This window comes from Haliotis cracherodii, unplaced genomic scaffold (assembly GCF_022045235.1).
Source record: "Haliotis cracherodii isolate W230 unplaced genomic scaffold, xgHalCrac1.p SCAF_32, whole genome shotgun sequence".
NCBI lineage: Eukaryota > Metazoa > Mollusca > Gastropoda > Lepetellida > Haliotidae > Haliotis > Haliotis cracherodii.
Genome location: NW_027266289.1, coordinates 1782407 through 1797941, shown reverse-complemented (window position 1 = coordinate 1797941; position 15535 = coordinate 1782407). Strand labels below are relative to the sequence as shown.

The window sequence follows — 15535 nt, the reverse complement described above, 5'->3', positions numbered from 1 at the left end:
GTGTAGACAGGTGCTTGTAGAGGGAGTGGAGGTATCAGTCTGTGTGGACAGGTGTTTGTAGGGGGAGTGGAGGTATCAGTCTGTGTGTTGTGTAGACAGGTGTTTGAAGGGGGAGTGGAGGTATCCGTCTGTGTGGACAGGTGTTTGTAGGGGGAGTGGAGGTATCCGTCTGTGTGGACAGGTGTTTGTAGGGGGAGTGGAGGTATCCGTCTGTGTGTTGTGTAGACAGGTGTTTGTAGGGGGAGTGGAGGTATCAGTCTGTGTGTTGTGTAGACAGGTGCTTGTAGGGGGAGTGGAGGTATCAGTCTGTGTGTTGTGTAGATAGGTGTTTGTAGGGGGAGTGGAGGTATCAGTCTGTGTGTTGTGTAGACAGGTGTTTGTAGGGGGAGTGGAGGTATCCGTCTGTGTGGACAGGTGTTTGTAGGGGGAGTGGAGGTATCCGTCTGTGTCTTGTGTAGACAGGTGTTTGTAGGGGGAGTGGAGGTATAAGTCTGTGTGTTGTGTAGACAGGTGCTTGTAGGGGGAGTGGAGGTCACGATGAGAACCTGTCAATAATGGGAGGATACTCATTCAGTTTGTTGTTCAACCCCAGACGACAATATTCCTGCTTCATGATGACAGCCTGGACCAGACACTCCAGTGATTGACCTTGTGAGCAATCCATCCACACAAATGCAATCAACCAAGACGTTGAGCATGACCATCCCATCTATTTACTTGCCTCAGTTCAGACAATGTTTCGAGGCAGGCTATCATGTCTGAGACATCCAGGGGTTGACAATAACAAATACGGACAGATTTACAAGCATTTACTTCCATCACAGCAGCTGACTACCTCATAGTATATGTACACCCAGTCTCTATTTACAGTGTAGAAGTCTACAGAGATATATACAAACATCCTACTGACACAATAGTTCCACCATACATACAATGGTGAGGATTCACACGCTGACATTATTCCATAGAGTTTATCTTGGTGATTATCATTCTCTTCAAATCATATTTGACATTAGTAATTGTTTCGTGAAGACTTTGAAGTTAAAGAAATATTAAATGACATTTTGAAATTATTGACGAGAGTTTGAATTAACTATGTGAAGGGTTCTACATCAAAATACAAAAGTACAAAATGGGCACTCCTGATGACAGGGTGAAGTGTGGGTGGGGTGGCCAAATCAAGGACGGCTACATCTGTGTCGTGGCAAAACATTCTGGACGGAGCCACATTTCAGTTTTGTCAGCCACGGCTGATAATGCATAGAAATACTGGACACATGGAGCTTATACACAAGTCTGTGATAAATAAATCTTCAAATAAACAAGTTTAGAATAAAAACAAATCTGAAACATCTGGACGTAATAATTCAACAGAACAAAACGAATAAGTTACTTCCACTAAGAACTTGTCTTCCTTACATCGTGTTTGGAGGCCACATGCAGATGTGTTCACAGGGAAAATGAGACATGAATTATTAGCATTACCACATGGCTGAAGAATCACATGAACATTTGTAAACACAAAGATAACGTGAAGAGTGCACAACTTGATGACAGTGTGGCCACTCCGTCGGTTGTGTCTGTATGTAAAAATGTTGGAGGGGGCGGGCGGGGCACTATCGGGCACTCTGGTCCCAGGCGGACTCATCAAATGGGTCGATCTGCCTCTGTTTGTATGCATCCCGGAACTCGGGGCCCAGCATCTGTAGGTCCTGGCTGTCCCGGATCACCCCCTGCAATACAAGCACCGGTTTTAGAGAAGCACATGTAACTGTGTCCTCAGTTGTTTCAATATCATACATTGTTAGTGAGTGAGTGAGTTTGATTTAACACCGCTTTTAGCAATATTCCAGCAATATCACGGCGGGGGACACCTGAAATGGGCTTCACACATTGTACCCATGTCGGGAATTGAACCCCGGTCTTCGGCGTGACCAGCGAACGCTTTAACCACTAGGCTACCCGACCGCCCCCATACATTGTTAGGGTTTTCCTTTGAATGCATGGTAGGGCTGTTACGATTCACTCACGTATTCGGTGAATCGAACCATAACCATTCATGAATTGAATTCGTTCTTCGTGGCCACTAGAATCGAATATTTATGAATATGCAATCATGTGTATTTACATCCCCTGTAGATTTCTTTCAATGACAACACTCTTTTAATATTTAATTTGACAGTATTGTGGCCGCTGGTCATTGTCGCATTTGAGCAGATACGAGTAGCTGGATAAGTGCAGTATATAAAAGTATAATAAATTAATAATTAACAAATCATGTCAAATGTTTATGTTGTTATTGTTTCACTGACTATAATGATAATAAATCAACTGCTGACTTTTCATTGTATTTGTGAATTAATATTCGCATTCGTTACCCTATACTCGTGATATGAATCGTATTCGCCTCACAGTGTATTCGTTGCAGCCCTAATGCATGGACACTCACATGAGAGTGAAACAAACAGTGAAAGGGTGACATTTTCATATCTTTCTGGCTAATGGATTCAACCAACCCTGGCAAGGTATTCCAACAGCCTGCCTGTGGGATATTGATCATACTGGACCTGACCTTAGCTGCCTATTGCTACTGACCTTGACCCCCCTCAGATGCTTTATGCTACTGACCTTGACCCCTCGATGCCCTATGCTACAGACCTTGGGCAGGTATCCTATCAGTCTGCCTGTGTGACCCCTATGCTACTGACCTTGGCCCCCCCAGATGCTTTATGCTACTGACCTTGACCCCTGATGCCCTATGCTACAGACCTTGGGCAGGTATCCCATCAGTCTGCTTGTGTGACCCCTATGCTACTGACCTTGACCACCCAGATGCTTTATGCTATAGACCTTGACCCCTCGATGCCCTATGCTACTGACCTTGGGCAGGTATCCCAGCAGTCTGCTTGTGTGACCCCTATGCTAGTAACCTTGACCACCCAGATGCTTTATGCTATAGACCTTGACCCCTCGATGCCCTGTGCTACTGACCTTGGGCAGGTATCCCAGCAGTCTGCCTGCGTGTTCCTTCAGCAGCCTCTGCCTCTCCTCCTCGATGATCTGTCGCCGGAAGTCCTCCATCTTGACCTCCTCTTGCCTGGCCTCCACCTCCCGCTCCCTCTCCAAGGCGTACTGCGCCCGCCGCTCGTCCAGCAGCGTCTCCACCGCACGCTTGTGCTCCAGCTGCTTCATGCGCCGCCGCTGGGCGTTCATCTGCTCGATGCGATCATCCTCCGCAAACTTGGCCAACATCTGAAAAAACAACACTTAGGATTCAGGTCCACTGAACATGAGTTAACGTCAAATTGTTTACTTAAATTTGTGATAATTCATCCTGATGTTATTGTATTAGTGAACTTAGATATTTTGGTGGTAAAATGTGGGTATGTTGTACCTGTTGTCTGAAGACCTCCTCCTCGTCCTTCTCAGCCTGGAGCCGGAGAGCCTTGTAGTGCATCTGCTTGGAGTGGGTGGCCTGTAGGTCGATCCTCTGCCGCAGCTTGCGCTCCATCTCCGCCTGCACACACACGCGTCACATCAGGTCAAAGTTCACAACCTTCTCCAGCATGTCAACTCCATATTTCAAAGCACTTGTGATTACTATACCAGTGATTACTATACCAGTGATTACTCTAACAGTGATTACTCTAACAGTGATTACTCTAACAGTGATTACTATACCAGTGATTACTCTAACAGTGATTACTCTAACAGTGATTACTATACCAGTGATTACTCTAACAGTGATTACTCTAACAGTGATCACTCTAACAGTGATTACTCTAACAGTGATCACTCTAACAGTGATTACTATACCAGTGATTACTCTAACAGTGATTACTATACCAGTGATAACTCTAACAGTGATTACTCTAACAGTGATTACTATACCAGTGATTACTCTAACAGTGATTACTATACCAGTGATTACTCTAACAGTTATTACTCTAACAGTGATTACTCTAATAGTGATTACTCAACTGCAAGGGCAAAAGTAATTCAGGAAAAACTGAAACATGTCTGAATTTGAACCAAAAATAGGTAGCCAGCTCCCTGCAGTGTATGTACTCACTCGCTCCTGCTGTCGAGCCCGCTCCTCCTGTTCCTCCAGGTACAGCTCCATCCGGACCCGCTCCATCTCCTCGCGCTCCGCATCCTTCTTTGCTATCTGCTCCGACAGCTGCAACACAACATGGACCCCACCATCAGACATTGTATTGTATTGTATTGTATTGTATTATTGTATTGTATTGTATTGTATTATTGTATTGTATTGTATTGTATTGTATTGTATTGTATTGTATTGCCCAGTCATAGTTATTAGCTTGAGTTATATACTCCATTACCCTAATCATCAGTCATGTACATCTCACTGAGAAAATAGGACTGATTTATGTCTCTGTGCTCATTGTCTTGACGATAACAGAAAATAATTTAGTACATGTTCAAAATATGATTTGATTTGATTTGAAAGTTTGATTGTACAGGAAACTGTTTTAAATTAAATTAAATTAAATTAAATTAAATTAAATTAAATTAAATTAAATTAAATTAAATTAAATTAAATTAATTAAATTGCTGGCCTCACTTCTTTCTGCATGCGATCCATGGCCTGCTCCTTCTCCATCTTCTGTTGGCGGAACTCATCCTCCCTCTCCTTCTGCACGTTAGCGAACTGCATGATGCGCATGTTCTCCTCCTCCATGCGCCGTCGCTCCAGGTCCTTCCACTCCTCCCGCGCCTGCTTGAACTCCGCGATGTATGCCTGCGTCGCCTTGCGCTTCTGTAGGTTCCTCTCCGTGTCCCTGTGACACAACCACAGACGTACACAAACCAAAACCAAACACAAGAGGGGGAACTTTAAAAACCTACTGTGAAACCATCCCATTCAGACAACGTTATTGTCTTGTCAGGCCCACAAAGCAATATTACTGTGCCTGTACTTAATCAATTCTAGACCACATAATCCAGTGATTGATACCATGAGCAACAATCCTCTGCTTGTCTGCTTGTTTTTCACACACATTTTACACCTGTTAAACACACACATTTTACACCTGTTAATCACACACACATTTTACACCTGTAATACACACACATTTTACACCTGTTATACACACACATTTTACACCTGTGATACACACACATTTTACACCTGTTAACCACCCACATTTTACACCTGTAATACACACACATTTTACACCTGTAATATACACACACATTTTACACCTGTAATACACACACATTTTACACCTGTAATACACACACATTTTACACCTGTAAAACACACACACATTTTACACCTGTAATACACACACATTTTACACCTGTAATACACACACACATTTTACACCTGTAATACACACACACATTTTACACCTGTAATACACACACATTTTACACCTGTAATACACACACATTTTACCATGCTGTAATACACACACATTTTACCATGCTGTAATACACACACATTTTACATCTGTAATACACACACATTTTATCATGCTGTAATACACACAAAGAGAGCTGTCTGTGACTTGAGCCATTAGTCTGAATCTCAAGTCTGGTAAAAATCTGTTCAGGCCAGTAAGCTCTGCCACTAGTAGTCTATATTTATACTAAATTGTCCAGAAAATGATGCTGAGAGACAAGTCACTCCAAGAGTGGAGTCACAGACAGTGGAGGTTGACTGATCACAGTACCTCTGGTCCTCCTCGTAGATCTTGCGTACGATCTCGTCGATCATGAGCTTCTCCTTGAGGAACTCCTCGTACGCCTGCTGGCGCCGCACTTCCTGTTCCTCCAGCTGGCGCTCCAGCTCCTGCTGGTACCGCACCTGCTCCTTGTAGCGCTCCATCTGACGCGCCTGCTCCGCCTCCGCAGCCCGGTCGTGCTGCTCCTTCATCTCCCTCGCGATCTGGCTGTCTCGTTTCTACAAACACACCAACAGTTGGGCATCAAAACACGATCTGGCTGTCTCGTTTCTACAAACACACCAACAGTTGGGCATCAAAACACGATCTGGCTGTCTCGTTTCAACAAACACACCAACAGTTGGGCATCAAAACACGATCTGGCTGTCTCGTTTCTACAAACACACCAACAGTCGGGCATCAAAACACGATCTGGCTGTCTCGTTTCTACAAACACACCAACAGTTGGGCATCAAAACGCGATCTGGCTGTCTCGTTTCTACAATCACACCAAACAAATTTATTAGAGAGTTTGTTTGTTTGTTTGTTCTTTAACGCCGCACTCAGCAATATTCCAGCTATATGACGGCGGTCTGTAAATAATCGAGTCTGGACCTGACAATTCAGTGATTAATATCATGATCATCGATCCACGCAATTGGGATCGATAACATGCATCAACCAGGTCATCGAGCCTGACCACACGATCCCGTTAGTCACCTTTTACGACAAGCATAATCACCTTTTACGGCAAGCATGGGTTGCTGAAGACCTAGTCTACCCCGGATCTTCACGGGTACTGTGTGCATGGAGGGAGCTACTCACCATCTGGTCAAACTTGAGGGCGTCTTTCTCCGCCAGCTGGGCAGCTCTCTCCTTGTTCATGTAGGCGGCCTTCAACTTGGCCTCCAGCTCACGCAGCTCCAGACTGAAGGAGAAGACGTACAATAAGCAACGAGCTGCGAGGAGTCACAGGCTGAAGGAGAAGGTGTACAATGAGCGACGAGTTGCGAGGAGTCACAGGCTGAAGGAGAAGACGTACAATGAGCAACGAGCTGCGAGGAGTCACAGACTATCTGGTTATCTGGTAAAATGAAGATGAAGCTAGTGATTTGTTTTTGTTTGTTTGTTTAATGCTGCACTCAATATTCCAGCTATATGATGGTGGTCTGTAAATACAGTAGAACACGGATATAAGAACAAAGATAGAGCAAACTAACACATACAACAAACTGTTACAAACTCCCTGATTTATCTCCTATATATCATAACATAAAATGTAAAACATAACAAACTCTCTACAGTGATTTGTTTGTTTGTTTGTTTGTTTGTTGTTTAACAACGCACTCAGCAATATTCCTGCTATATGATGGCGGTCTGTAAAATAATCGAGTCTGGACCAGACAATCCAGTGATTGACATTATGAGCATCGATCTAAGCAATTGGGATCAATGACATGCATCAACCAAGTCAGCGAGCCTGACCGTCTGATCCCGTTAGTCGCCTTTTACGACAAGCATAGTCACCTTTTACGGCAAGTACGGGTTGCTGAAGACTTATTCTACCCCGGAATCTTCACGGATCTCTCTACAGTGAACTAACGGATATAGCGAACTGATATCTGATCACCGACAAGCCCATCTACCACTAATTAGTGACTTGTATAGCGATATAAACGGATATAACGAACTGATTTCTCTGGTCCCTTGTAGTTCGTTATATCCATGGTCTACTGTAATCGAATCTGGACCAAACAATCCAGTGATTGACATCATGAGCATCCATCTACGCAATTACAATGAATTGCATCAACCAACTCTGTGAGCCTGACCACCCAAGCATGTTAGTCACCTCTTATGACAAGCATAGTCACCTCTTGCGGCAAGCATGGGTTGGTGAAGACCTAGTCTAACCCGAATTTTCACAGGTATAACGTGTGAAATGTCTACCCTACAGAGAAACTTCACTGAAGGCCGCCCAAAGGAAGACCTGGGCCCACTTGCACAAAGCGATCTTAGCGCTAAGACTATTGTAAGCCTATGTTAAAGTATGGGAGTTACGATCATCTTAGCGCTAAGATCGCTTTGTACAAGTGGGCCCTGGACAGGTGGAGACTCTCACCGAACACATCATCATGAGTCGATAAAAGTTTAAACCTCAGTCTTTTATACTGAAAGACACAAGGGCAAAATTCATTCTACCAACTTTTTCAGTTTATAAACAGCGTCTTGAGTGTAAAAAGTCCAGCAAGCCTGCTTCAGAGGCAGAGAGACAGGTGATGTCATGACAACAGACGTCACCTCCAGTACAACAGGGAAACTTAGGTACTGGACATCTCACATCTGGAGGTGGAGGGAGGCAGTTCATGCATGACAACTGGAACCACTACGGCAACTGTTGTCATCTCATTACCAATACTGACAGGTAGCACCACCAGATCATCATAGTGAGTGTGTTTGATTTTACGCCGTTTTTCGCAATATTCCAGCAACATCACAGCGGGGGACACCAGAAATGGGCTTCACACATTGTACCCATGTCGGGAATCAAACCCGGGTCTTCGGCATGACGAGCGAACGCTTTTACCCCCAGGCTACCAGACCCCCCTTGATCACCGAACATCCCAAAGTGGTGCATGTATTCCAGAGAGAGCAGTCCAACTCAGAAGCAAACATCTTGAGATAGGACAGCCATCTTTCTGCACCTCCCTGTCAGTGACGTTATCGCCAGATCGACGCCCGCCCTAGATGACTGAGGGATGACCTCAGACACAATCTGTCTGACTACACCGTTGGGACGTTGGAACGCCGGGACTGCTTTATTGCTATCAATATGTGTTAACATGCATTTACTCAAACATTAACTACAGTTCACTGACAAGGGTCACAGAGTGTTTTTCTCCTCAGCTAGGATCCCAAAGTGCTCTTACATGCAAACCAATGGGTAATCTGTGTCATGTTGGGATGGAGTTGTGGAGGAGTTACCTGGTTTCCCGGATCTGCTGCCTCATCTTCTCATCCTTCGTCTTCTCCTGCTTCATCTTCTCCAGCTGCTGAGCCAGTTGTTCCTCTTGGGCCAGCTGCTGGTCCTTTAACAACCTGTCCCGCTCCGACTACAACACAACATCACAACAGTGACACAGTGAAAAAATGACTCAGCGTAGGACATCTCACCCTACTGATAGTGTAGGACATCTCACCCTACTGATACAGTGTAGGACATCTCACCCTACTGACAGTGTAGGACATCTCACCCTACTGACAGTGTAGGACATCTCACCCTACTCATACAGTGTAGGACATCACACCCTAGTGACAGTGTAGAACATCTCACCCTAATGACAGTGTAGGACATCTCACCCTACTGACAGTGTAGGACATTTCACCCTACTGATACAGTGTAGGATATCTCACCCTAATGATACAGTGTAGGATATCTCACCCTAATGATACAGTGTAGGACATTTCACCCTACTGATACAGTGTAGGATATCTCACCCTACTGATACAGTGTAGGATATCTCACCCTACTGATACAGCGTAGGATATCTCACCCTACTGATACAGTGTAGGATATCTCACCCTACTGATACAGTGTAGGATATCTCACCCTAATGATACAGTGTAGGACATCTCACCCTAATGATACAGTGTAGGACATCTCACCCTACTGATACAGTGTAGGATATCTCACCCTACTGATACAGTGTAGGATATCTCACCCTACTGATACAGTGTAGGATATCTCACCCTAATGATACAGTGTAGGACATCTCACACTACTGACAGTGTAAGATATCTCAAACCTAATGATACAGTGTAGGATATCTCACCCTACTGATACAGTGTAGGATATCTCACCCTAATGATACAGTGTAGGACATTTCACTCTGCTGATACAGTGTAGGATATCTCACCCTACTGATACAGTGTAGGACATTTCACCCTAATGATACAGTGTAGGACATTTCACTCTGCTGATACAGTGTAGGACATCTCACCCTACTGATACAGTGTAGGACATTTCACACTACTGACAGTGTAGGATATCTCACCCTAATGATACAGTGTAGGACATCTCACCCTAATGATACAGTGTAGGACATCTCACCCTACTGATACAGTGTAGGATATCTCACCCTACTGATACAGTGTAGGATATCTCACCCTAATGATACAGTGTAGGACATTTCACTCTACTGACAGTGTAGGATATCTCACCCTAATGATACAGTGTAGGACATTTCACCCTAATGATACAGTGTAGGACATTTCACTCTGCTGATACAGTGTAGGACATCTCACCCTACTGATACAGTGTAGGACATTTCACCCTACTGACAGTGTAGGATATCTCACCCTAATGATACAGTGTAGGACATCTCACCCTAATGATACAGTGTAGGACATCTCACCCTACTGATACAGTGTAGGATATCTCACCCTACTGATACAGTGTAGGATATCTCACCCTACTGATACAGTGTAGGATATCTCACCCTACTGATACAGTGTAGGATATCTCACCCTACTGATACAGTGTAGGATATCTCACCCTACTGATACAGTGTAGGATATCTCACCCTAATGATACAGTGTAGGACATCTCACCCTACTGATACAGTGTAGGATATCTCACCCTACTGATACAGTGTAGGATATCTCACCCTACTGATACAGTGTAGGACATCTCACCCTAATGATACAGTGTAGGACATCTCACACTACTGACAGTGTAGGATATCTCACCCTAATGATACAGTGTAGGATATCTCACCCTACTGATACAGTGTAGGATATCTCACCCTACTGATACAGTGTAGGACATTTCACCCTAATGATACAGTGTAGGACATTTCACTCTGCTGATACAGTGTAGGACATTTCACCCTAATGATACAGTGTAGGACATCTCAACCTACTGATACAGTGTAGGACATTTCACCCTACTGACAGTGTAGGATATCTCACCCTAATGATACAGTGTAGGACATCTCACCCTATAGATACAGTGTAGGACATCTCACCCTACTGATACAGTGTAGGACATTTCACCCTAATGATACAGTGTAGGATATCTCACCCTAATGATACAGTGTAGGACATTTCACCCTAATGATACAGTGTAGGACATTTCACTCTGCTGATACAGTGTAGGACATCTCACCCTAATGATACAGTGTAGGACATCTCACTCTGCTGATACAGTGTAGGACATTTCACCCTACGGACAGTGTAGAACATCTCACCCTACTGATACAGTGTAGGACATTTCACCCTAATGATACAGTGTAGGACATTTCACTCTGCTGATACAGAGTAGGACATCTCACCCTAATGATACAGTGTAGGACATCTCACCCTACGTACAGTGTAGGACATCTCATCCTCCTGACAGTGTAGGACATCTCACCCTACTCATACAGTGTAGGACATCTCACCCTACTGACAGTGTAGGACATCTCACCCTCAATATGGACTCCTCCATTTCTCGCTCCTTGTTTTCTATCTGTTGCCGCCGCAGGAAGCGCTTGTCCTCGATCCTCTCCTCGCTGCGCATGTTGGCGTCCATCATCCTCTCCGTGGCGAGTCGCTTCAGCGTGTCCTCCCGCACCTCCTCCTGCCTGCGAGTCTGCTCCAGCATGTGGCCGCGCATGTTGCTACGGATGTTGGTCTACAAAACAAGCATCTCCACTTACAGCTCACAAAACACAGCAATTATTTTCAGCAACTCGGAGAGTGGGGCTTTGTCAAGAGAACAAAGTCAAAAATTTGTGGAGTGACCCACCAGGTTAAAAGTTAAAAGTGAAGTTAAAAGTTAAAATTTAAAGGAACAAGACGTTGACTGTTCTGAAGCTGCATTAGTAAACAATAGCTGGTATCCCCACCCCCACACCCCACGAGTTTACTCGGCTTTGGAAACAAATGAAAACATATGAATGGACTGTGAATGAAACTGACTGACTGATATAGAAGATTTAACGTGCGCTTTCCGACTACAGCGTATTTCGCACACGGGCCTGGCCGGACCATTTAGTGTATTCCGAGAAGGGTGAAAGTGGTGTGTGCAACCCAAGAGGGGGCTTTTAGGGGTTGCTTATATTGATTTTTTGAAATTTTGAAATTTGGAATAAATGCCGAGGTGGGTGGAGGAGGGAACTAAGGGAGCCGGGTGAGGTGGGTGTTTGTATGTTTATTGGATTTTGGATTGGTAGATTGTGAATGAAGTGACGATGGGACAGATGTATCAGGCTGGCTGCAAGGAATTCTGGGTAGGAAAGGGTTTGGCTTCATACGACCAAGACATGTTTTTATTGTAATCTAGACTTTGATAAACACTGGCTTATATATATCAAGCTGGCAATTGGTATTTTGACTTTCTCTTCAATTTGCCTCTGATAAAAAAGATGACTGAAACGGTTTACTCTGCGCAGAGCTTGCATTGTCAGCTTCACTGTGCGGAGCTCTATTGTATTGGTTTGAGAATTGAACCGGGCATGAGACGTCAGACTCGGAAATAATTTCATGCATGATTTAAGGTGAGGTGAAATGGGGTTTAACGTCGCGTCCAAGATTATTGCACTTATATAGCGACGTGCATGCGTGTGTGTGTGTGTGTGGCTGCTTGTACTAGACCAGACTGATGCCGATTTACTGAGATACCATGCCGCAGTTTAACATGAATACCCCACTCAGTACACAGTATACTGACTCCGAGCAGACCATTTCTTGTTTTAGCCCCTTAATGCCGAACACCACAGCTCTGTTGTTTTAGTTCAAGAATTGAACTGGGCATGAGACGTCACACTTGGAAATAATTTCATGCATGTTTTAAAAGCCCACAGAGCCATCAACTTACATTGCCTTTAAACTGCGGCCTGGTATCTCAGTGGGCTAAGCACTATAAAATTTGCATTTGTCAAACACACGCACACACACTAATCTTGAACCCCATTTCACCTCACCTCACTTCTGCCTGATGAAACTGATAAATGGACTAGAGACGCGTATAAACACAGAAGCAGGCTACCATGGCTATCCATGGTCGGATATTGAGTCATTATCGAACTAGTCGACTCAAACATATCTGGCACAGACTGGAATGGTCAGCATCAGAAATTAGCACTTATCCAATAGTCCCTGCCGTACTGCCCACTGGCTAAGGTAATATTAGGACCAGGGTTTCAGATGACCGTTGGTCACTGGTCATAGACCAAAACAATTTCAATTTGTAGATGATTTGTTTTTTTACCGATAGAAATGCTAAGCAAGGCGTTAAATGTTTCATAATTTCATGATTACAAGGAATATAGTAAGGATTATTCTTACTTACAGTATCCATTTTAATGACCGATGAAATGCTCTCAAATTTTGTGTCATTGTGAGAATATACAGTACAAATATCATCCTGTTTTCAATCAGAGTTTTCAGCACCATGCCTTTCTTACTGTTCATGACGTGATGATATTGTATGTCGTATGAATGTCTTACGTCGTCAATATTGTCTTAGTTTCCACCAAGTAGTAAGTACAAGGTAAGGTATGCTTGAACGTGGGGACTGGGTCAGACATTGCACATTGGGCCAGGTGTCCTTGTGTCTGGGGGGTGAAGTTTATGGCAGTGTTGCCCCCAGACCTGGTGGGTGTGCAGAAGCTATGCACGATTCTTTAAAAGTACTGATTTAACTTTGAGTTTTTACTGCAGTAAAAAACACTGACAGATACACAAGAGTTGCTTTAAGTTTTAAACATGATGTTTGAACAAATATATTTGCAGCATTTTTATGTTTAAGGCGTCGAATTGACTATGTGCCCAACAATATTTATGAAACGTGACACACTTTTCAAGGTCTATGGGCCCTAGGGCCCACCTTAATAAAATCCTAGGTTCATCAATGGATTAAAAATAAAACAATGCACAGTCATCAAAAATTGTAACTGAAATTCTCAGCAACGCATACCTTTGCATCGTACGGTCTGCATCATTGGCAAATGCTGTCACGAGCCATGGCAACTTAGTCAAGGTTTTTCCTTATTGCAACGTTTATGGCCAGATCGTATAAATTCATCTATTCAGAAACAGTATTTAACTGATTTCTTGAACTGATGGCTCATTCGCCTGGTTTGTTTATTTGACTTATTGACTATTGACATTCTTCCCATGACTTATTTCATTTCTTGGGTCCAAGTCATTGACCTATACACAACATTTTGTGTCAAAATCACTGAGGATTAGTAGACACTTGACATTATTACGGGTTTTGCAAAATTTGACGTAATAAGCGCCCAGAAATTAGAAACAGGGGGCTCTTATTAGAATATTATTTTGGCGAGTTGAAAGACAAAATTTCGAGGTTTAAGCAGCCTGAAATGTTTATGTACGACAGATATATTTTTCCAGAATTTAATTGCCCATAATTAAGGGTGTGCATAACACACGAGTGTGTATTATATGCGAAAAAATAAGTCTTGTGTACATTGTTGGGATTGTTCACTAGCCAGTATATTAGCAAATATCGCTGTGGGCGCTTATTACGTCGATATTATATTATTATTGTAAAGACTAGTTGACTGAAAATGTTGGTGTCTATCTCTGATGGCATCTTCTCGTGTTGAATCAAAATGATCTGCTTCAAGCAGGGATAAATCTATGATTCCAAACTAAGTCCCCTTAGCAAGAAGACTGGGAAATATAGATGCAGAAACTGAACCACTACATCGCAGATCTCGGATGACTGTGTCATGCTGTTACATAAATATTGCGGTAAAACGTAATAGGGTGTGCACATAATATTGAAGTACCTACAGTCTGATGACTTCAAGCCCAAGCAAGGATGACAAATTACACATAACCAGGGATGAGTGATGCTGAGAGTCAATGGTTGTTTCAAAATAAATACGAGGCAAGGAGACTACAGATGAACAGGATTGTGTAGCCTATGGTTTGTTAACAAGGGCCAATAGGTTGGAATATATGACATTCATATTTCATGAGATGTCGAGGTGTGATTCGAACCGAGTGACAAATCTTGAATATGGACGAAGATAGCGGGTGTCCCTCACTGTCCATATCCATAGAAGTGTGTGATTGTTTTCTTTACAGATATTATATACTATACAAGTTATCATCGAGTTCCTGTGATTCTTATTTGTCATAGCCTAATATAAACACTATAATGTCCTGGTCGTAAATGCACTAAAAGTAGATCTATAAACAGGTTGGTATATATATATATATATATATATATATATATATATATATATATATATATATATCCCACGGGCTAATGCACAGTGTGATTTTTATGTCAATATCTATCCATAGGATGTTTAATTTTTATGGTACGACATTTCTTCTGTTTCTTCTCTCAACTTTGGCCTGCAAAGTTCCAAAATTGTGGCCCAATTTAATTATCAACACACAGAATTAACACAAGTAGCAAGCAATACTTTCGAGGGTATTGGGACAACGGTAAGCATGTTAGTGGTGGCTCGAAATTAGGGGACAATGACTCTTCATTGCAGTTTCAATACTGTGTAAACACTCTTTATAACAACAGTACGCTATTTACTTATGCCTTCACCAGTAACAGATTAAACATTGAAAATAGAACACTGAACACTCACCATCATCTTGCTTTTTTTGCAAGTTCTACTCGATTTGTAACAGATTTATCTTCCCTCCTTTTTCACCAAATCTCTAATATGGCCACCCCAGTGTTATTGTATAGGGGAGTATCTACAAGCGTTGCTAGGGGTGACAGGAAACCAGTAATCTCAGAGAAAGAGCTCTTGTCGAATATCATTAAAATAATATTCACCACATTTCTCACAAACAGATTT

At 43.0% G+C, this 15535-nt stretch overlaps 1 protein-coding gene across 1 annotated transcript; it reads right to left on the bottom strand.

Moving 5' to 3' along the window:
* Nucleotides 1-796: 796 nt before the first annotated feature.
* Nucleotides 797-15410, bottom strand: LOC139477193 (meiosis-specific nuclear structural protein 1-like). The gene is made up of 10 exons (XM_071259752.1): nucleotides 15320-15410; nucleotides 11161-11367; nucleotides 8679-8806; nucleotides 6519-6621; nucleotides 5703-5932; nucleotides 4589-4805; nucleotides 4073-4180; nucleotides 3395-3517; nucleotides 2992-3252; nucleotides 797-1733 (listed from the first exon to the last, which is right to left on the bottom strand). Exons 1-10 carry the CDS (start codon nucleotides 15323-15325, stop codon nucleotides 1617-1619), a joined length of 1500 nt encoding a protein of 499 aa, XP_071115853.1. The 5' UTR covers nucleotides 15326-15410; the 3' UTR covers nucleotides 797-1616.
* Nucleotides 15411-15535: the final 125 nt, after the last annotated feature.

Coding starts and splice junctions, on each gene's coding strand:
- LOC139477193 (XM_071259752.1), bottom strand. Junction 5,933..6,518: donor CCCTCAAGTTTGACCAGATG/GTGAGTAGCTCC, acceptor GTGTGTTTGTAG/AAACGAGACAGCCAGATCGC. Junction 4,181..4,588: donor TGGATCGCATGCAGAAAGAA/GTGAGGCCAGCA, acceptor GTTGTGTTGCAG/CTGTCGGAGCAGATAGCAAA.